Source organism: Bidens hawaiensis, unplaced genomic scaffold (genome assembly GCF_021521415.1).
Source record: "Bidens hawaiensis isolate Kalapana, Puna unplaced genomic scaffold, B.hawaiensis_p1.1 tig00018002_1, whole genome shotgun sequence".
Lineage (NCBI taxonomy): Eukaryota > Viridiplantae > Streptophyta > Magnoliopsida > Asterales > Asteraceae > Bidens > Bidens hawaiensis.
Genome location: NW_027492716.1, coordinates 130,062 through 153,509, shown reverse-complemented (window position 1 = coordinate 153,509; position 23,448 = coordinate 130,062). Strand labels below are relative to the sequence as shown.

The 23,448-nt window shown below is 33.9% G+C and overlaps 3 protein-coding genes across 3 annotated transcripts; 1 reads left to right on the top strand and 2 right to left on the bottom strand.

Moving 5' to 3' along the window:
- Positions 1 to 1,686: 1,686 nt before the first annotated feature.
- Positions 1,687 to 4,384, bottom strand: LOC143555163 (3-oxoacyl-[acyl-carrier-protein] synthase I, chloroplastic-like). The gene is made up of 5 exons (XM_077044773.1): positions 4,315 to 4,384; positions 3,860 to 4,218; positions 3,305 to 3,736; positions 1,895 to 2,068; positions 1,687 to 1,815 (listed from the first exon to the last, which is right to left on the bottom strand). The coding sequence occupies exons 1-5, from the start codon at positions 4,373 to 4,375 to the stop codon at positions 1,687 to 1,689; spliced, it is 1,155 nt and encodes a 384-aa protein (XP_076900888.1). The 5' UTR covers positions 4,376 to 4,384.
- A 13,187-nt stretch (positions 4,385 to 17,571) lies between these two features.
- On the bottom strand, positions 17,572 to 18,720 carry LOC143555139 (uncharacterized). Its single transcript, XM_077044755.1, has one exon. It carries the CDS (start codon positions 18,695 to 18,697, stop codon positions 17,594 to 17,596), a length of 1,104 nt encoding a protein of 367 aa, XP_076900870.1. The 5' UTR covers positions 18,698 to 18,720; the 3' UTR covers positions 17,572 to 17,593.
- A 2,213-nt stretch (positions 18,721 to 20,933) lies between these two features.
- Positions 20,934 to 21,560, top strand: LOC143555162 (uncharacterized). Its single transcript, XM_077044772.1, has one exon. It carries the CDS (start codon positions 20,934 to 20,936, stop codon positions 21,558 to 21,560), a length of 627 nt encoding a protein of 208 aa, XP_076900887.1.
- The last annotated feature ends 1,888 nt before the right edge of the window (positions 21,561 to 23,448 follow it).

Here is a 23,448-nt window from a genome sequence, read left to right as displayed (position 1 = left end):
CTATAAGACAGGTGCGGGTACAGTGTCAAGGCAAAACCCTTCACATACTTAGCACCTGCAGGGAATTGAAGCCAAGAATACCTTGGCAACCAAGTAACTATGAGACAGGTGCGGGTACAGTGTCAAGGCAAAACCCTTCACATACTTAGCACTCGCAGGGAATTGAAACCAAGAAGGATCTTCTGGGCCATGCTTGTGGAAACGGAAATAACATCCCCGCATAGCGGGAACGTTTAGAACTAGATTGTTTGAAGCTCCAAGATGGAATTGGTTGTTTAACATAATTGATCACTATGTTTAAAACTACCAAAACCTCATGGAGAATCTACACAAGTGGAACTCAACGCTCCTGACTTGCGAGGAGGTTACAGACCTACCCGCATCATACCCAAAGATCAAGCAGAAAAGTCGGGAATTTCTGCACGTGACATTAGGACTTCCGCGGGAAGAATCCCCATGGAAAACCTTAAAACTAAACCCTTTTCAAAACCCCTTGCTTAAGTCCAAAAGTTCACCTCACTTATTAACAATTCATGAGAAGAACATTATACTAGGGGGACTTGAAGAGGTAGGTCCCAGCAGAGCCCAGTTGGACCCGCAAGACTCACCTTGAACAGGGACGTCTGCGCGGTTGGACCCGCAAGACTCACCTCGAAGAGGGACGTCTGCGCAGTTGAACTCGCAAGACTCACCTTAAAGAGGGACGTCTGCGCAAAGACCAACTGGATCCGTAGGACCAACCATGCTCAGAGAGATGACGTCCTTACGCGCAGTACGCAAGCTGTTCCAGCAGGAAAAGCCTCCCAATGGTGACGTACTCCGCCTGTTTCTGCAGCTGCGGATACTAGCCATCAGGGAAGGCTACCCGCACTAACAGCAAGGCTACACGCACAAGGCACTAACTCTCAAATAATTCAGTAATGTCACCTGAAGAGGGAATGAGCAAGCCGGGAATACTCCCGCCCAAAGCCGGGAATTCTCCCACCCAAATGAGCCAGTCTGTACGCTACTGGAGGACCTTTTGTACTATACCTGCCAAGGTATGGACAAAAGATCTGACCAAAGCTGCGACAGCTCACTGACAACAGTACGACGAGCAGCACGCTCTAGTACTTAATGTCACTATCAGCCGCTGCCTACTCACCAACCCTTGTCGTGGCACGTACATAGCTTGCAGTTGGTGGAAAAGGAATAGTACACAGCCGGCCATGTCACTATCAGCCGCTGCCTACCCACCAACCACCAGCACGGCACGTGCGTAGCCCACAGTTGGTAGAAAAGGAATATTATACAGCCGGCTATACCTTCTTGGACACCTACCTTCGGCTATAAATACTCCAACACCTTGGAACGGTATCATTATCTTATATCTTCATATATTATCTGATATCTGCTCTAGCAATTTCTCTTAATATACACTTATATTCAAGAGCAATCTAGTCTGATTCTCACGCCGGAGGGTGGTCACAAGGAGGTACCCCCCCCCCCTTCTCAGTGACGAGCTCACGGTGTCTGTTTTGCAGGTCATCAGAGGAACAACCATCTTTTCCGGACCTAACCCTCGTGGAAAACATCTACTTAACCCCCAGATTATCCGTAGTATGCCGGGGTCAATTAGTGTTTCTTCATTATGTGTGTTATCGCAATATTTAGTATTCTTCATTGACCTCCCTACATATTTATCATTTAAATGTTTCTTGCCTTAGTCCCATTCATCTTCATTTCAGACGTATTCTTGAAGATCTTTTTAATGGCGATAACTTCAGCCATATCTCCGGCTAGGGTTGATGTTGCATGACAATTCACATAATTAACCTTCAAATTTATAAATTTTGGATATTTAGAAACCAAAAGGTATTGCGTATGAAGGGTAACTAAATTGTAGAAATGTGACCTCTTCAGGAGAAACACCGGCATGATCTAAACATTTGGTTATGCAAGACGAAATTCCAAGCCCGTCTTTGCGAGGATCAGTCATGTGGTGTGCATCACATGTGATTGCACCTCCCAAGTACTCGGCAATGATATTTGCTCCTCTTTTTGTTGCATGCTCCAAACTTTCCATTATCTGTTTAATAATCCAGTTTATTTCAAGTTACAATCACAACATTTAACATGTGTGATTTGTGAATGCGTGCTCAAATTAATCCATGTATATGGCAACATTGGAGTTGGATTCTAGGCTTGGGCTCAAACTTTTAAAGCCCAACTAAATATCACAAAAACTTGGCGTTGTTTATGTTATGATTAAAAGCACACACGAAACTGAACACACACATGAAAGCAATAGCAAACACGAGGATTTAATGTGGTTCGGTCTAAACTGACCTACGTCCACGGGTGGCAACTAGGTATTTCTTTATTGAGTGACAAAAGATTACAAATACATGACGTCATATATATATATAGAGATTAGTCTAGGGTTTGCATCTTATTAAACAAGAAATCTAAACTGGGCTGGGCTTGGGCCCAGCCGCCCGCACCCATCTCCTCATTTGACTTCATATAATAAACCGAGTCTTAATAAAAAGGCCTACAAACCCAACAATTTAATGGGCCCAAGTGTCTATTTATATTGTTATACCATTTTTTTTTGCTTATTACACATAGTGATTTGACTTGAAATGATATGTATTTTCTTTTTTCTTCCTAACTTTTAAATAAAACATTTTCTAAGAAAAATGAATATGATATAATGATATTTATCTACACTTCGATAAAAGTTTTAAAAACGGAATCTTATCAAATATAAACTTTGCTGGTCGAGCGAGTATATTTGTAGGATTCCATATTTTTTCACATAATTTATATCGAAATTGAGATAAAAGCATAGCATTGCAACACCATATTTGTTTTTTTATAAAACATTAAATATTAAAAGTAATAAAATGCAAATAAAAATATATGTCCAAGAAATGTCATATCAGTTGGTGCATTTAGCCAAACAAAAAAAACTTGACACAATAGTATGACTTGGATTTTAGTAATCCAAGTTATATCCAAGCGACTGATCGATAATAATTCATACTAGTTTGTAAATAACAATTCTAACTTTTACTTTCGTTTTAAGACAATCTAGCCCTAACGAAAAAGTAACTCCGCACACCCCTAATTTTCATTTATATCGTTATAAAACAGTTTATATATGGGACAAAATTGAGTCAATTATACGGAGTTACTTTTTGGTTAGTACTTAGAACAGAACTATCATTAGTACAAGAGTGAAATGGAGTGTCATTAGTCAAATTACGAATTTTAGTTTGCATAATTAGCATTCATATTGCCTTAATAAAGAGATGCATACCAGGACACCTGCACCTTCACCAATCACAAACCCATCGCGATCTCGGTCCCATGGTCGAGACGCCTTGTGTGGCTCATCGTTTCTTTGCGACAAGGCCCTACACGCTATAAACCCGCCAACCCCCGTAGGATTAACCGCAGCCTCAGTTCCACCAACTACCATAACATTTGCTTCTCCTCTTCTAATATGGTTTGCAGCCGCGTAAAAACAATAATTCGCAGTCGCACAAGCCGTTGAAATCGAGTAGTTAGGCCCCATTAAGCCCCTATCTATCGCCAACAAAGCCGACCCCATGGTGGTTATCGAGTAAGGAATAAAAAACGGTGTGATCTTCTTAAACCCCTTCTGAATAAGCGCCTCCACGCCATTACTAAACGTCGTTAGACCCCCCATACCCGACCCCACAAGAACCCCGATCCTTGTTCGATCAATCTGTTACATAAAATTGTAAAAGCCTAAAAAGAGGTTCTTTTTTTATCTGGAACTTTTATTTAACAGTAAAATGTTACTCTTACTCTACTTTATTACTACTTTATTATTAAGTAACGTAAGTACGGTTTCAAGAGCTTGTTGACCAAGATTGGCGTCATCGAGGGCTTTTCTTCCGGCGACTAAACAATACCTCCAGCAGTCGTCGAGACGACGGTCATTCTTTCCTTCGATGTAACCCGCTGACGAAAAGTTGCGGATTTGACCAGCGAAACGAACGGTAAAAGGGGTGGCGTCGAATTTATCGATAAGGGTGATTCCACTTTGGCCTTCTAGAAGCTTTTCGTAGAACGTGTTGACGTCGTTACCAAACACCGAAACAACTCCCATTCCGGTAATGACAACCCTCTTTTTGGGGTCGGTTTCTCGTTTAGGTGGTGAAATGGCTCGTGCAGCCATCGGCTTGATCGGTCGAGATTTTGAAGCTTAGAATATGAAGATTGTGTTATAAGTTAAAGTTTAACTTAATGTCTTAATACATTATAAAGAATACAAATTGAAAAGATTACTAATTTACTAACCTTTGAAACGTTTATAGTGAAGCATAGAAGCTGAATTACAAGTGGCTGCAATGCTTGCCATTATCAAATGTTATAATTGTTGATTTGTTTCTTAAAGACTGAAACAACCAGTAAACACTTTTGTGAATGGTTGATGGCTAATAGTTATGGAGTGGTAGTTGGTAACCCATTTTTGCATGTTCATTTATATACATGATGCCTTGGTCATCCTTCGTGACTCCTAAAATATTAAAACTGTGTGCATGTCAATGTATTAAGAATTGAAATATTACGGTGATATCTCATAAGTGAATGATATATCTATCTATCTATCTATATATAATAATATATATAAACGAAACCCCTAGAATCCTGCGGCGTCGCAATTTGGTCGCTCCCCCCTTTTATGGAAGCTATCAGATTGCTTAATTTTTAAATGGAGGCCTCTCACTGATTTAACCCAAATTCATGGGTATGGGTGTTACCAAAACCAGATAACTCTTAAACGGGTTATAACATCTCATTAAAATAAAAATTAATCTTACCAATTATTTGATATGAAAATCCTATAAAATAGGGATATACTAAAATTTAATATCCAATTTAAAAAGAAAAAAGATATTATTTATAACTAATAAACAATTTTATAGTCATGGGTCACCAAATCCAGATAATATTTAAACGAGTTATAACATATCATTTATTTATGCAAGTTTTTCATCATCAAACCCTAAGTATATTATGAACTTTCTTACAATAAAGAAAATTAAAATCCAAAAAATAAATATTAAAAACAAAAAATGTAAAACAACCATTATTTCAAGCCATCATATTGCTTTATTTGTAAATGAAGTCTTTTCACGTATTTAACCCGAATTCACGGGTAAATGTCTCACCAAACTCAGATAGCTCTTAAACGGGTTATATCATCTCATTATATTAAAAATTAATCTAATCAAATATTTGATATGAAAATCCTATAAAATAGGTATATACTAAAAATTAATATCCTGTTTTATTTAAAAAAATATATTATTTAAAATTAAGAAACAATTTTATAATAAAGAAAATAAATGGGTAATGAGTATCACCAAACCCAGATAACTTTTAAACCAAATTATAACATATCATTTATTTGTGAAACCATTTCATTATCAAACCTCAAGTATATTAATTATTAATTTTCTTACAATAAATAAAATTAAAATCCAAATATACATATATAAATATTAAAAACGAATAATGTAAAACAATCCCCGTAATACGAGGATAAAATCTAGTTTGAAATATAATTAGAGTACATCTAATGTTGAAAACATAGAAAATAATAACGTAAAAATACATAACGAGTGTTTGTGATGCATAAGTTTATAATATGCATCGATATTATTATAATATCTTTTAATAATACTTTTTGATACACATGTTTACAACCCATAAAAAAGCGATTATACAGTGGCAAATTGAATTTTAGTAAACCCAACTAAATTTTACCGATAATAATCTCAGCTTAGTTTATTGCTATTGGTGGTTTCAAATTTCAAAAAAATTAGCTCTCACTGGTCTCCCGCTAAAAAAATTTAACGGCGTTAAGTTTTTTTTTTCGAATTTCAAACTGATTTTTTAGGGCTTTTGATCAGAAGGAGGATACGAGTCAATTGATGTAAAACTTAGTTCGAAACGTTGCTCCAAACTACTTAGTTTTTGTTAATTTGAAATTCAAACACCCGATTGAAGCACTAATCAAGCCGTTTGGAGCATCGTTTCGAGCTAAGTTTTACATCAATCGACTCGTATCCTCCTTCCAACCAAAAGCCCTAAAAAATCAGTTTGAATTCAGAAAAAACTTAACGCCGTTAAGTTTTTTTAACGGGGGATCATTGAAAGCCAATTTTTTTAAATTTGGGACCACCAGTGCCAACAAACTAAGTTGAGATTATTATCGATTAATAACAGTTAATTTGAATTATTAAAATCCAATTTGCCTTATATAGGTGAAAAATCTCATGGTTTCCCATTAATTGATCTAAGTGTTCTCACCTAAATAAATATGGTGTACAAGATAATGATATAAGAAATATTTGAAATACGAATTGCCTTACGGATAATTAATCAATACTATATAAAACAAACTAGGATTTTTAACCCGCGCATTGTGCGGGTTTGTGTCTGGGTTTGTAACCCACGTGTTGGGCGGGTTTGTGATTATAATGTAAATTAGCCGCAACTTCAAGCTAGGGTGATGGAAAACATACTTGACTCTTACTAACCCTCAAATATTGAGGCATAAAAACGCAAATGCTAAAGTAATGTTGAATTGCCAATGAATGGAATTCCAAATTTCAATTGATATAAACATCCCAAAGAGAAATTATAATTTCAGTTTTCGTAATTTCAGAATCATGAGCACATCGGAATTCTCTACCGGATTACATCTATACAAGCTTTGATGCTAAATCACACAGATAATAAGTAACTCAATTTTGATAAATTTACAACGATTATGAAAAAGATAAAGGTTGTTTCAAGAAGGAAGCATATTTTTTTTAAAATCAACTGTGTGAATAAGCAGACTAGCAAAAGCTTTAAGCACAACGTGTTGACCCGTTAACAAAGACTCCAAATACCGACCTGCTTTCATACCAAAACTGACCCGCACTGAAAATATATGACTTCCAAATCTTCCTTTCAGTTTGATTATAACCCGGAGTTAGACAACCTGATCTTTGACTCCAAATTTGCCGCAATAAACTGCTTGATAAACATTTAGCATAAACAATTCCCATATACCAAAGTTGCCTTTTCTATTGTTTAGCTTACTCATGTTAAAAATGGTTGAGTGTTAAAAATGATTGTTACATTTTCAGTCAATTCCTTAAAAAATATGAGAACTCAAGTATAGTGATAGGGTAGTAAAACAACTCGCAATCCCAAGAAAGATATTAGCGGGCCATCAATAACATCCACGGGTCACCAACAATACCCGCGGAGGATACCCACGGACCATAGAAAAACCCCGCACAAGGAAGAAACAATAGGAGTTCTTACTTAGCGAGGGAAAACGGTTGTAACAACATCCTTCTTGAAGATCGTTGAAATATTCCCTAACAAGAATACTTACCCCTTTATGAAGAATACAAGGGAGGATAGCGATGAGGAAGAGACAACTGGACATCTGGTAACAACCATGCACATGGCCAACTATCACCTCCTATCAATGCACGACAAGTGTCCATTCAGGTAGAAAAAGAATCCTCTGGATTGTGACAACCTCACCAATCACATTCCCTTCATCCCCGGCAATAAATACCTTCATCACCATCATAAGGTATTCATTCACACCCACATCTTCTTATACTATTAAAGTAATAAGCTTTGTCCCTATCTTATTGGTCAATTACTCTAACTTTCAAAAATACTAATAATTCTCAAATTTTCTTACTAATATAATAATTCAATAAAAAATTAATTTTATATCCATGAAGTCACCCGTTTTGTTTTTGTTTTAACCCGATTACCCTTTTTATTATACAAAATTACCCGTTTTATTATACAAAATACTAAAATATTCCTTTCATTTAACAAAACCCTATTTTCTATTATCAAAGAGCCTTGATTTTCTTTCCAATCCAAAAACCCTACCGTCGCCACTTCTCCATTTTCAATTTCTACTTCAGAAAATCATGTTTGTAAGATCTAATTCGTCGTCTTTTTATATCCGATATTTCATTCTATTGTTCGATTTTTAATTGATTTGTTGTTTGTTTAATTCTTATATATTGTTATTGAACTAAATATTTAAATAGTTAGGTTCTATAAATTATGGTTCAATATTGTCTACCAAAAAGAAAAGCACAAAATTTAGTTGGATTGTATTAACAAAATTTTCTTCTTTATTAATGAATACATTCAATCTTGTGTTACATAATAAAAACTTTTGTTAATAACAAGTTACGTTTGTTTATTCATATATCATTGTTTATGAATTAAATATTCATATAATTACTAACTGTAAATTGTAGTATCATTAGTTACGTAACACAGGAACTGTCTACCAAAAATTAAGCCACAAAATTTGGTTTGAAATATATTAACAAAATTTTCTCCCCTTTCTTAATAAGCATATTCAATTTTTTGTTATGTTTTATAAACTGTTTTCAGTAACAACCTATGTTTGTTTAATTCATATCTTATTATAAATGAATTAAATATTCAAATAATTAGTAACCGTAAAATAGTGGTTATTGTCTACCAAAAATTAACGCACAAAATTTGGTTGGAATTATATTAACAACATTTTCTCCTTTGTTAAAAGACACATAGAATATTTCATTATAACATCAACATTTATTAATTTCCTTATATAATCCAGTTACAAGAAATTAATATCACAGTTTACTAACTTCATTATGGCAGGTTTATACTATTTAAGTTTTTAATTTTTATTCATTCATAAAAAGTACACATTATTGGTAGGTTACACACTTTTAGAGTAATGATTTTCTAAGCTTCTTTGAAGTACGCTGATAGTCTTCATATTTAGTAGACTAAGGTATGTTATTAATGTTTTCCGTGTAATATGTCTAATCTCCATCTATTTAAAATCCTTACGAACATTCAATTGAAATAACCTACAATTGTGACTATACTTAATACTCTCTGTTTTTCCGGATTTTGTTATTGTTATGTCCTGTGTATTAACTTCCTTCAATATATCAATAACACATACATTAATGTTGTATATATGGTTGTTGTTTTGTTTTTATGTTTTTCCTCATTTTCGTGTGATTACCTAATTATATTCTATTACAGATGTCTTCACAATAAAAGAAGCGTAATTTTGGTCAATCAACATCTTCCAATAAGAGGAGTGTTTCAAACGGTTAGTTATTTTGGTTTTTTTTATTTGCCCTTTCAATGTTATATAATAATAACGCATTTTGTTCTAAACATGCAATTTCAACGCCAAGAGAACCACTAACTAGCATTTCAAACGGTAACGCTTTAATTATAGAGCGTTAATACTAAAACTATATATTAACTATTTTTTTCTGTTATTTGCTTCAAGTTAAACCTTACACAAAACATAGAATATACTGAATGTAAAGTAAATCTCAATTGATTTTTTTATTAAGTGTCAAATTATCAAACTGTAACAACAAAAATTAGTAAAAAAATAACTAAGCTTACATAGTTGATTGTATATTTACAAAGCAGTACTCACCAGAAACATTTTAGTGGTTATTCTATATTAATGAACTTCTATCTCAAATTTGATAATGGCAAAAAGTTGTTTATTTATATTCACATAAACACTTCGTATTTAGTAATACCGGTTAAACAATTTAACAATTTACTACGTATGTTCGCTACATAATTTGCATCAGTTCATGTTATGATGTGTTTTCATTGTTTTATTATTTTTAGATAAGTATGCTGTTAATTATCCAATGTTAATCGATTAGATGGTGAAAAAGAAAACAAAGGGCAAAATAATATACAAGGTTCCGTCTCAACAACGTCAAGTAACGTAGGTGAGTTCTCTGATTACATTTACTTTTTGGACATACTACATGTAATCACAATTGATTTCCTTTAATATACAGGATTACTTTTTAAATCGATTTTTTTAATTCATTAGTTGTGACAATAAATATCAAACAAGCGATCACAGTTGATAATCAAAGACATAGAATGATGGTTTTAGATCCAAGGCAAAATCAAAAAAGTTAGAAAAACACCAACATTCACTCAAACGGTAATGTTTATGCTTTATTATATACATCAAAACTGTTTTTTGAGGAAACAAACCTGTTACAATGCATTTTGTTAATACAATTTTTGGAATACGGATATCTGTGATATTAAAATATCATAATTGGATTCCACAATTGCCAAACTCACAAATTCGATAGACAATTATCTATAGCGATACTTAACAATTGCATTGATGAGTCATAAAGTATAAAAGTTATTATATTACTTTTAATTTTTTCCTCAATTAATACATCTGTTTTGCAGCTACTTATGTTAGGAGGATTAATACTAGCATTCCAACTAGATTGCAAGTAATTAATTTGGGTAGGCGTTTTATTGAAGTAAAAGTCAAGGTCAATCTTTAAATTGAAAAGAAACTTCGCTTAAATTGAAAAGAAAGCAGTTTTCAGTTGTAGTTTATTTAGCAATGACCATTAACAAAAGTCAAGGTCAGTCTCTAGCAAGAGTTGACATATGCCTGAGATACCCGATGTTTACACATGATCAACTTTATGTACCTTTACCAAGAGTGAAGAGTAGAGACGGTGTCAAAATGATTTATGTTAGACAATGAATGCCAAGTTACAAATAAAACAACCAATATGGTTTAAAAGGAAGTATTTATTAATTTATGAATTTTACGTTTTCAACTTTTAATTAAGTTTCAGACATTGTACTTTGAATGCTATTTTGGTTTTAATTTTGTGTTTGACAATCATTTTTTTTTCATACCAGTATTATTTACAACCAAATATCATGTTGTCGTTCCAAAAGACATATTACAACTTATGTTGTCTTTTTAAATTATATGTTTTTAGACGATTTATATAGTTCCGCCCATGTCATGCACGGGTCAATAACCTAATAATACATAAATCACTCTTGTACTTTCTCTACTTATAGAACAATACTTATTCTCATGCTGAATGGTGGTTACGGGAAGACCCCCCCCCCCCCCTGTCTTTCCTGTAACGAGACTCATGGTGGTCTATTTCGCAATAATTCACGGGAATTTAGTGCATGTTTCGGATTGAGTTTGAAAAATGCTTATTGGCTTATGGGTGTTCTAAAAAAATAATTTAAATGTGTTTGACAATCACAAAAATATTTTTTATTTTAGCCTTTTGAAATGGTTAAAAAACAGTTTTTCAAAAGCCCCAAATCCTGGCTTTAATGTGTTTGGTAGTCACAAAAATATTTTTTATTTTAGCCTTTTGAAATGGTTAAAAAACAGTTTTTCAAAAGCCCCAAATCCTGGCTTTTCTAAATGGCTTTTTGAAAAAACCAATAAGCCAATAAGCATTTGTCAAACTCAATCCCAAACATGCTCTTAGTCTAAGATCTAATTCAATCTCACTTTAGATTCATCTCGTAATACGTACTTGGTGGAAATATCGATCCGATCCCCACTGGATCAGATCCGTGTGTCTTCATCAAGAAATATTTTTTCGTGTTAAAGGTGACACGAAAAATAATCAGACCCTCAATATGTAAACCAGTGTCAGATGAGCTTGAGCTTATAGCCGTCATCATCAACTCAAACCCATAAACATATAAAACTGTTAACACCACTTAAAATACAAATACAATGAAAAAATATATAACCAAACTATAAAAAAAACTCGAAATGTAAATTATATTACTTGAGGCTCAGATCTCCGCTATGACTGCAATATAGGTTGCCAAGCCAAATAGCGAGGCGCCATCATAGCCTAAAAACAACATAAAGCACCAGCCTATATCATTGCCATTATGAACAAAGCACGACTTAGAGTTCCCACAACGAGGATAGATACTTTAATACGAAATCCAACTATAGTGATTTGATTTGACTTGATACCAAGAATTAGTCTTATCAGGACGCCATTATTTTTTTTGTCTACCATTAACTTTTAATAATTAGGTGGAATATCCGTGTTACGTCAGACTCAATATGTTTACAGTTGCATTTATAACTTCTTGTAAGAGTCATCATCATGTATATTTGTTTAGTTGAGTCGATTTGTTTTATTAATTATCCTCTTGCTAAAAATGTATTTATTTAATTATAATGAAACCTAATGTGGACATGAAAAAATCATAGCAAACTATAGTATTTGATTTGTTGTATGTTGACTAAAGCAACACGTAACAAAGTATGTCACACCCCAACCAATGAAGGCGGAAACGTCGAAGCGCGACATGATTGCTCATTGCACAATGACACTATAAAGTTACAGTATTTAAACAACTCATTTAAATCCATATCATCATAAATAACACAACAATTGTTCATACAAAATGCCAAATAGATAGATAAACAAATAACTAGTTCTTTTATTTTCTAATATCCTAAAGCCAAGATAATAAGTTTCTTCAAGCAATCCAATCAAGCTAACATCAAACATGTAACATTGCATAAAATAGAGTTTGTCAACATGAAGGTTGGTGAGCAATTTTCATAGTTTTGGACAATAAGTATATAGTATGAAATCCACAACTAGTATATGAAAATAATAAATAATAGCAACAATTTAGATAATAAAACCGTCAATAAGAATACATTGATGACAATAATGAAATCGTCAATAAGAATACATTGACGACACCTTTCTATATGGGGATACCATATATACTCGGAATTAACGTATGATCATACTTTGATGAGGCTACCCGCCTTAGCATTCAAGAGGCTACCCGCCTTAGCATTCAAGAATTTGCACATAATCATGTAAAGCATATAACACCAAATCGAGTATTTATTTAAGTAAACATATACAATACGTGTTGTGGTTTAAGACTCAAGTATAAATCATTTGAATTTGAATAAGTATGTAATGCCACCCCCAAAACGAAAGATAGAAAACGGGGGATGAAAAGTACTCACATTAACAAGTAACTTGAAAGATAGTGTCGTGAATAATCGGAGAGACCGGTTTAACGAGCAAGACCTATATTAAACGGGTCTTGTGTTAGTAGGTAGTCTTTGAAGGGTTTAAAATAAAATACATGACAAATAAAGTATATAAATAAAGTTTAGGATTTAAAATGTAAATATTTGAGAAATTAAATAAACGAGTTTTGTAAAATAAGTTTACTCGAAACCGGGTCTCGGTATTCTATTCATTAGTTTTTTTTCTTTTTTTACTCAACCTATGTTAAGTAATAATGTGGGTTAAAATGCGATATTGCAAAACCCTTGGTTATAAGAATACCAAAACGAGGTTTAAACGAGTGTTCGGGTTTGTCGGTTCGAGATTTGATAATTGACCAAGCTCACAGTTAACTTCCCAAAATAATAAATGTTATGAGATAACTCAATAAAATCAAAATAGACTTAACCAAATATATAGTTTATTGTGAAGAACCTTAACGTTCGTTAAGCGAGTATACGACCTTATCGGTTCGAACTTGTTATAAGATCAAGTTGGTTACCGACATGCCAAGTATGTTTAGAAATTAACTAAAATTGATTTAAAATATAATCTTGAAGAAAATATGAGTTTTGGTGGCTAAAAACACACTTGTGTGTCTTAAGCGAGTGAACTCGGTTTAGTTTGGTTTTTGGTTCGGTCCTTGACTCGGAATAAGACCGAGGATGGTTATCACATACCCAATTACCATGGAACTTGTAAAATAACTTATAAATAATAATACTCAAGTTTTACATTCAAAAAGTTAACAATAAAGCTTTTAAACAAAAGTTCGGTTTTTGGTTCGGTCCTTGACTCGGAATAAGACCGAGGATGGTTACCACATACCCAATTACCATGGAACTTGTAAAATAACTTATAAATAATAATACTCAAGTTTTACATTCAAAAAGTTAACAATAATGCTTTTAAACAAAAGTTCGGTTTTTGGTTCGGTTCTCAACTCGGGATGAAACTGAGGCTAGTCACCACATACCCAATACCATGGAACTTGACAAATATGAACAATAAACTAAAATATGTAGAAGTTAAGCAAGTATAACAAGTTATATGGTTAGATTTGTTAAATATATAAACAAGGACTACAAAGTCCTCCATGTAACCTTGCCTTACTAGCCCGACATTTCAACCGGCCAAGACCGGAGAAATGAAAGACCGAAGGTAAACAAAGAGTGTATATTATATATATGTTGTAACATCAAGCTTTAAGTATTGAGAAGTTAGTTAAAATGAAATATTAGCTTATGAAGAACAACCTTAGAATTCAAGAATTTGAGAGAGAAATGAAGAAATGAGCAAGCACAAATGAAGAAAATGGGTGTGTATATATAGGGTAAGTTGAATGGGTCTTTCATAATGGGTATTTCATGAAAATGGGTTGGTTATAGACCCAAGAAAGCACAAACTACAAATGGGTCCTTCAAGTCTCCATTTTGGTAGTTTTAGTCCCTGGAGTTCGTTTTGAGCGTTTTCGGGGAATTTTAAGAACCGAAAAGGGTGTTTTTTTTATCCAACAACTATAAAACAAATATTTAACAAACAATTCATCATTTTGATGATATCGAAAGGTTCGGGATACAAAACGGGTCGGGTTTACATTAAGAATACAAGTATAAAATAACCCGAAATTGACAAATGTCACAAAGTAGTCACACAATCCACTACAAAACACAAATCAGAAACTTAACCCAACCAAAAATTAACATAACAATAACAACACTAAAGAAATCAAAAAATTTTGCTCTTTGTAGCTGCGAGTCCTCAGGAATTTGGTTGGTATTGGTTAGCTTCGTGACAATACCATGGTCAAAGTCAAAAGCTACATTCGCCAACACCCAAATACCAAAATTTAACATATTAAAAACAAAATTTTGAAACGGCAGCGGATTGAGCTAAACCCAAAAAATAAATTTGTCAGCATCCAACCATGCACTCCTTCGAAATAATTGGGTTCATTACGGTAACAGATGTAAACCCTGCACATCAAATCGACGACACCAAAACTAAACCCAAAAAGTAATTTCATAAATGTCCAACTGCACATTCGGTTGGTATCGGTTCGATTCGTAACGGTATCGGATCTAAACCCCTCGGTCAATCAAATAAACGACAACAGAACTATACCGAAAAATAAAATTGTCAAAATCCAATCGCAAATTCAATTGATATCAGTTGACCGAAGCTTAACTGTTTAATTAACAAAATTACAAAAAAAAATAAAAAAATTAAACGATAAACTACCCGGCCCAACCACATGTAATTTTTTTTATAATCGCCCAACTGAGGCTTTAGGGGTAGCCCGATGCCTTTAAGGCCAGTTGTAACTATTAGAGCATTCTCAGCTCATCTCTCATCATCATTTCTATAAAATTACATTAAAAATTAATACATTTTTCTCCCTTATTCAATTAAATAATATTTTTTTATACATTTATCATTACAGTTTTTTGCTCCTCTACTCTTAATACTAAAAAAATAAATTGAGCAAACAAACATTCCTCAAATTTAAAAGAAATCATTAACTTTTCTATCTTCTCCACTTACACCTACTCAAAGCATTTTCATCACTTCTCTTATCTTCAAATCCAAAATTACACTAAAACAAACTACATTTTTTTCTCCTTTTTAATGAAATAATTCCTTTTTATACATGTATCATTATTTTTTCTATTTCGTCCACGTACAACCACTTTTAAAAAATATTAAAAACTTTCAAATATACAGAAAAATCACTACGTTTTCTCTTCACTCTACTTGCGACACCCTAAACCATTCCCTACATTATATAAACCTTACTCGCTTAATTTGATGGACATGATGTGAATGCTCTGACTCTTATCCTATAATTCACAAAATCCTCTCATAAAAATTTAAGGGATAAGTTAAGAATGCTCTTAGTACTTGCGTAATAGTATAAATAATAGTTTTTATTTCTATGTTTTTTGTTTATCATAAGTAGGATTTAATCACTCATCATTTGTAAAGACAGTTTTATATTGCACCTCGATAATATTAGGCCAAAGGCCAGAGGTTGTTGGGTAGCCTCTTCATGGTCATTAAGAAGTAGCATCTTAATAGTTTATAGCCTCTAATAATTAAGATGTGGTTTTAAGTATGGATGGTTAAGAGGCTACTTCTTAGTATGTAGTTTTTAATCATTCAGACTTAAGGCTATTAAAAAATTATAAATCATTAAAAGGTATTAAGTGGCTATCAAACAGCCCCTTAATATTTAGTAAGAATAAAATTATTACTTAGAAGAATAATGATCAAAGTATATAAATATTTGAATATTGGACGGTTGAACACATTTGTGAGTCATGGTGTCACTCTCATTAAGAGTCCAGATCGTGATCTCACTACTATGAACAAACACCGATAGATATCTACTTTACACATGTGATGTTGAACACTTTATTAGAAACTATGATAGAGCCCGTGTTATACACGGGTGGTTAAAAAATACAACAAAAAAGTTAAATTTAATAATATACATAATAACATACCTTATAGATTAATAAGATATAAATAATGATTAAAATTCTTTTTTACAATTCATAAATATCTAAAGACCTCTTTAAATACAACATTGGATAGTGACCTATGTGATTAAGAGAAATGTTAGAATCATTATATTTAAACATTTTCAAATGTTAACTTATAGCATACTAATAGGATATTTAACAAAATTGTATATATATTCATTCATCTAGAATATTTTCATAACTTATTTATTGGGATTTCCAAATATAACATAATTGATTGGCTTAATAAAATAGGAAATTGCTCACATGACATCTACGTGGCATCATATGTGGAGGCTTTAGAATAATGCCATGTGAAAAAATCATGTTGATTTAATAATATAGTTAGATTAGATTAGCTTCAGCGTTATTTATGTAAATATTAAATTGTGGCTTAAATGCACATGCGCAATAGATAAAGGACTAGTAATGTAAATAGCTTGTTAGCCCATTAAACAACATCAGGGAACAGGCTGTGCATGAATCGGGGTTTTGAACTCAAATCGAAAATGCAATGAGGTTATTCTTTTATTAAATTCAACAACTAGTCGGGTTCAGTTTTGGTGTTTTTAGTTTTTACAATTAATTTGGTTTTCGTTCTTTCGTTTTTTTCATTTGAACTTAAAAATTTTTTTATTAAAAAACAGCTGTGAATAAGAATTTAGGCTCAAACTTTGGAGCCTAATTTCTCTTTTTCTTTTTAATCAATCAATACTTGAATATTACACAATTAAGCCTATCCAATGTATAACCATAAATTCAATAGCAATGGTTAGATTTTTTGATATTAAAAGGTTTAATTTAATTTGTTTTTATGGTCAAGTTCAGTTTTTCAGTTTATAGTATATGTGAAACCTAAACATAATCGGAAGTTACGTTTTTAGAAAACATAAAACAAAAGCGTTTAAACAACGGCCTATTACCTTTTTTCGTATCATACAATTATTCTTCGATGGGAAAATTTTAAATAAATATTTCATTTACAAACGTATATCTTATTATTCTTCTGTATTAAAAATCAAATGAAACCAAACCAAACCATATAGGTTCAAACAACGTTACAATGATGAATTGACCACGCTCCAAGACAACCACTGTCTGATCAAATCATGAACACATAGGACAATACATTAACCCGTTTTCATTACATTCGGAACACCTTTCTTTCTCTTTTTTACCATCCACCGCGATCTTACAACTCCCCCCACATTCCAAACAAGGCACAAACCTTGCCCCACCGCATCCTTCACACGCTTGTCTCCCAACTTCCCTTTCGATTCCAACCCGACTCAATATCCTTCTGAGTCGACCCGTCTCGTTTAGTCCCACAATCTCATCTACTCCCCCTATATACCTACCCTTCACAAACATCCTTGGCACGGTCACCGAATCACCAAGCAACTCTTTCAATTGGGATCGAAACTCACCGTGCAACGATATGTCTCGCTCTTCGTACAAAAACCCATGGAGCTCCATAATGGACCTAATCCGGTTACAATCCTCATAGGTCCTTCTAACCCCACCCAACGATGTCAAATATATAACCACTTTTTCTGACCCGCCCGGCGGGCAAATTTCTGGGTAATCCTCAAGTGGGTCCCGCTTCATCCAAAGTGGGGGTAAACCCTGTTTTTCTCTCTCCTCTTTATCTCGTACTAAAAAAGGGTTATCTTTTAAAGATTTGTATCCTTCTGGCACCGGGGGCGGTACTGCCCCGCCCCGTGACACGGATTTTGTACCCGGGTCGGTCCGTTTTAATCGGATATTTCCCAACTCCTTATACGACTCGGTTTTTTTCAATACGGGGCTCGGTTTACTTGTCATCTTCGTATTGTTTTCGAGTTCTTCAAGCGTGTGGAACGAAAAACTCTTGCGTTTCATCTTTTTCTCCGGCTCGGGCTCTTGTGGCATAGCAACGGGTGGTGTACGAGGTGTCGGAGAGTTTAAGGTGGGCTTCAAGTCTTCCAAATCCTTTTTCACTTCATCCCACGGTCGTGGGACATCTTCATCATTGACAAGTGTTTCAAGTATCGGAACAGGTAATTGGCTAGGCAGTTTTTCCACCACCACGGGTTTCTCGACTTCTTGCTCTTCGACGGCTAGCCATGGTTCTTTGATGGCGTTGATGTCGAATACTGCGAAGCTGGTGGCTGATGGATGGTAGACGTCTACGGTTCCGGCTTCTACGTGTTTAGATGATACACAACCCATGGTTGGTTGAATGTTGGGTACGTTTCGGGTGTTAACTAACTATTAAGATGATATGTGTGGCAATAATATTATTGTGATGGGAGACATTTTTGTGGCTTAGATGGTTTAAGCCTAGAGGTTTATCCTTTGGGCTTTGTGGTTTGGGTTGTATGTGTCACTGTCACGATATTCGGGTTGTTTTTATTGTGGAGTGTAAGGTGACAACGTGCTTCTTTATGTGCCTTTAAATTTGTTTCGTCTTATCTGATTATTGAATATGAGCTTCAAACTATTTGGGTTTTAATATTTTAAATTTTAATACTACTATCCTTTTTCAAATAAATAGTTAAAAGAAGTATTGTCACATAGACGAAGTGATATTCATTATCTTTTCACTAAAAAATACGTAACGGTTTAACTGAAAACACATATTTATTTATTTTATGTTTTTTTTTATGAAAATGTGAATGAGATGACTTGATTAGTTGGAACAAGGATCGGCCCCACATCCTTTCTATTGGCTCGATAACAAGGTAGCGCCCCAAAGAGGCTCGATACCCTTTGGCACCCTTTCTTCAACTTGGTGTAACGGTTTTAACATACAAAATTAGGGTGAAGTGGTGGGTAGTGGAACCCCAAATCTCCATTACACATGGTCGCATATATATGTATTGTATGAGTGTAGAAGAGAATGAAATTATGTTAAATTATATGTTGGGTTAAACCCGTTTGGTAAATCCCAGTTAGAGACGTATTCTACTGCAATCTTAGAGCATGATTGGGATTGAGTTTGAAAAATGTTTATTGGTTTATTGGTGTTTTCAAAATGCCAATAAGTTAAAATGTGTTTGGCAATCACAAAAGTCTTTTTTATTTTAGCTTTTTGAAAAGGTTAAAAAACAGTTTTTCAAAAGCCTCAAATCCTGGCTTTTCAAAATGATTTTTTGAAAAGCCATAAGCATTTTTCAAACTTAATCCCAAACATTGTCTTAAATATATATATAAACGAAACCTTTAAAAACTCTTTGGTTGCTCCATATATTCTTTAAAGCCACCAAATTGCTTTATTTGGTTTTTCATGCATATGACCCGAATTCACGAGCACGGGTCTCACCAAACCCAGATAACCCTTAAATGAGTTATAACATCTCGTTAAATTAAAATTTAATCTCACCAAATATTTGATACGAAAATCCTATAAAATAACGATATACCAAAAATTAATATCCGATTTCTTTTTAAATAATATTATTATTCATAATTAAGAATATATTAAAAAAAAATAAGTAGGTCATGAATCTCACCAACCCAGATAGCTTTTAAACCGGTTTATAGCATCTCATTTATTTGTGAAACCCTTTTATCATCAAATTCTAAGTATATTATAACTTTCTTACAATAAATAAAATTAAATCCAAAAAAATATATAAACATTATAAACGAATAATGTAAATAACCCCATGATACAAGGGATAAAAGGTAGTTACTATATAAGATTGTGTGTAGGTGTCAAGCCACAAGCCAAATCATGAAATCAAGCAAAAAAGGGGGCGTAAATGTATGCTAATACTTGCCTTCTTTAATGAAGGCTTATGATATTGGCAAATCATGTAAATTTTAAAACGAAATTTACAAAGATAAAAATACAATACAGGTCCTGGACAATTGGGCTGAATACTTGGCCCATCTACAATCAAACCAATCATTAATTCTCGAACCAGTCTTGGAATCGGCCCAAGACCAATTCAAAGACCTAATACGAAGACACGCACGCAACATAATACAAATCCCGGATTATACTACCAGATGTTTTTAAAATTAATCTAGTCGTTCAATTGCTAGAAATTTTAATGTTGGGATATATTTATTTACTTTTCAAATAAACTCATACTCTACTATTTTCTACGCACTATTCTACAACCTGTTGGAAAGTAACTGTTAAGTTGGTCATATTGGTGCACATGAAATAATGGATGTATGGGATTCTCTTGAATAAGTCAAGTCCTTCACGTGGGGCTTTATTATTTTGTTATTTCTCCGTTTTAGTAGGTCAAAGTAGTTTGCTTATTTATCTCTTGTTTTGTTTTGTATCGTTAGTTTGTTTCTCTAGTTCATGTATTTATATCTTCTTGGCATTTTAATGAAGTTAAGCTTTTGGCTATTCTCTGAGTATACCATTGATTTCACTTTATATCAATCGGTATCAGAGAGAAAATTATCAAAGTCTTCAAGAAGTAAGCAGAAAAGAAAGTGATCGATGGCTGCAAATGAAGAACACATGAAAGTTCCGGTGTCCGACGGTCACTACGAACACTGGAGCGAAATGATGGAGAACTTGCTGCATGCAAAGGGGTTATGGAAGCTCATCGATCCGGGAATAAAAGAACCGGCAGTCGGCATCGCCGTGAGTGATGTACAGAAGAAGAAACTGGAAGAACTCCATTTGGTCGATCTACAAGTGAAACATTACCTCTATCAAGCTATCGATAGGGTAACGTTTGAGCAAATACCTGATCGATCATCGTCCAAGGCTATATGGGACTCGATAAAGAAAAGGCTTGCCGGTAACGAGCGAGTGAAAAGATCCATGTTACAGAAATTAAGAAGAGATTTCGAGATTTTGGAGATGAAAAATGGTGAGACCATACCCGAGTACTTTGGTAGGGTCTTGACCATTTCAAATCAAATGAGAAGCAACGGTGAGGAGATGACCGACACGAAGATTGTGGAGAAGATTCTCAGAACTTTGTCTGATAAATACATGTACGTTGTAGTCTCCATTGAAGAATCGAACAATGTGGAAGAAATGACCATTGAAGAGTTGCAAAGTTCTCTTATAGTGCATGAACAAAAGTTCAGTGATGTGTTAAAAGTAGTTATATAAAAACACGCTAATCTAGACACTAAGTAATAAATTCTAGACTTTTAAACTTAACTAAACTACTAACTGGCAAATGAACCAATCGACTCTAGTACAGCTAAGTAAGTCCAGATATCGAACCCACGAGACTCTTCTAATTATGTTAACTAGCTAAATTTAGACTTAACTACAGACACGACTATTTATCTATTATTATTGGGGGGGTTTTACTTAAAACTAATATTAAACTAATATTAACTTAATCACTAAGACTTAAAACGACTTAACCCTAGACTTAATTCAAATGATGACAAGATAACTACCTAGGCTAGAATCCCCTAAATTTCAGTTATCAATTAACCCGGGATAATACTTAGTTATGGAACTAGGATCGTAAAATAGACGCTTAAGAGAAAACCCGAACATGACCCCTGACCCTTCTCAAGAGACACCTATGGATTTCTAATAAGTTTTAACGCACACCAGTATTAAAAATCAAGTTTCCTTACGGTCACCTAATTGATTACAAACTAGTTCCTTTATACGAAATCCTACCTTACAGCGCAGAAATCAAAGGCAGTCTAATTTATTCAATTGACTCGATAGACAAAGTTAACCGATCAAACCTAGACGGACTCCTTACGAAGAACTAAATCTAGCAATCCTGATCAACAAAGACCTATCAATAACCTAGCATCTTATAGCTATTTAGGTTAGCAGCACACTTAGGTTTATTTGATTAACTAATATTATTCCTATGATCTTAATGCATATCAATCATAAAATAATCAAGAACACAAAGTAATTGACCTAATAGCGACATATCATAATGACAAACAATAATCAAGGCAACTATGGAATAATAATAATTAATAAAACAATCCTAAATATCCATATGCATCAATTTAATATAATTAAACCTTTTAACTAGTTCATAAAAACCATAACGATAAATAAATCCCAAGTCAAAATCAAACGTCAACAAAGGTTCATCATAAGCCTAGGCAGTCTATAAAGTTTAGCCTAACATCATAAAAGCAAACAAAACGATAATAAAGGAAATCATGACGAAAATAAATAAGAACGAAAGATTAAAGGCGATAAAACCCGTGGTCTTCGTTCTTGGATGATAAGCACTTCGCTGGCTGATTCTTGCCTTCAAACCCACCAAATATTGCAATCATAAGCTCCAGGAAACTCCAAATTCGGCTCTGGTTCGCTGGGTATGCTTAGGATTAAGTTTAGGGGTGTTTAAATAGGTTTCCTGGGCCCAAAACTGATAAAAACAGAAGAAAATACGCGAATCGGGATGCCCGGCGCGTCGCGCGGCGGGATTTGGCCTCCCGGTCATGCGACGCTCCGGATGAGGGGGGTTGACCGGTCCGGTTCGTTTCCTGATGCGGTCCGGTTCAATTCTAATGCTCCGGTTCACCGGTTTGGCTTGTTTTAGCTCTTTTTTCGCCCTTTTTAACCATAAACAAGTCTCGGAACCTACATTATTCAAATATGTTAGTAATATACAAATTCTAATAAAAACCGAACGAAAAATAATAAAATATTATATTAAATATACAAGGGATTTATATATATTTAGCATTATATCATTCAGAAAGGTTGATAAAGAAGATGAACATGCACTCAAGATAGATGAAAGTGAAGGATCGAGTGGCGGTCGTGGTCGTGGAAGAGGAAGGTTCGGTTCAAGAGGAAGAGGACGTGGTCGTGGTAGATAATCATTCAACAAGGAGACCATCGAATGCTATAGATGCCACAAACTTGGACATTTCTCTTATGAGTGTCCGGTATGGGGGAAAAAGAGGCAAACTATGCCGGTTTCAATGAAAATGAAGATGTTATGCTCATGGGTGAATCGGAAATATAAGAACATGTGTTAATGGTTCTTACCAATGAT

Excerpts from the sequence above, each read along its gene's own strand:
- LOC143555163 (XM_077044773.1), bottom strand. The coding sequence starts at position 4,375 with ATGGCAAGCATTGCAGCCACTTGTAATTCAGCTTCTATGCTTCACTAT. Across the intron at positions 3,737-3,859 it reads GTCAACAAGCTCTTGAAACC|ATTGATCGAACAAGGATCGG; the intron begins GTACTTACGTTA and ends TTTATGTAACAG. Across the intron at positions 2,069-3,304 it reads GTGAAGGTGCAGGTGTCCTG|ATAATGGAAAGTTTGGAGCA; the intron begins GTATGCATCTCT and ends ATTATTAAACAG.
- LOC143555139 (XM_077044755.1), bottom strand. The coding sequence starts at position 18,697 with ATGGGTTGTGTATCATCTAAACACGTAGAAGCCGGAACCGTAGACGTC.
- LOC143555162 (XM_077044772.1), top strand. The coding sequence starts at position 20,934 with ATGGCTGCAAATGAAGAACACATGAAAGTTCCGGTGTCCGACGGTCAC.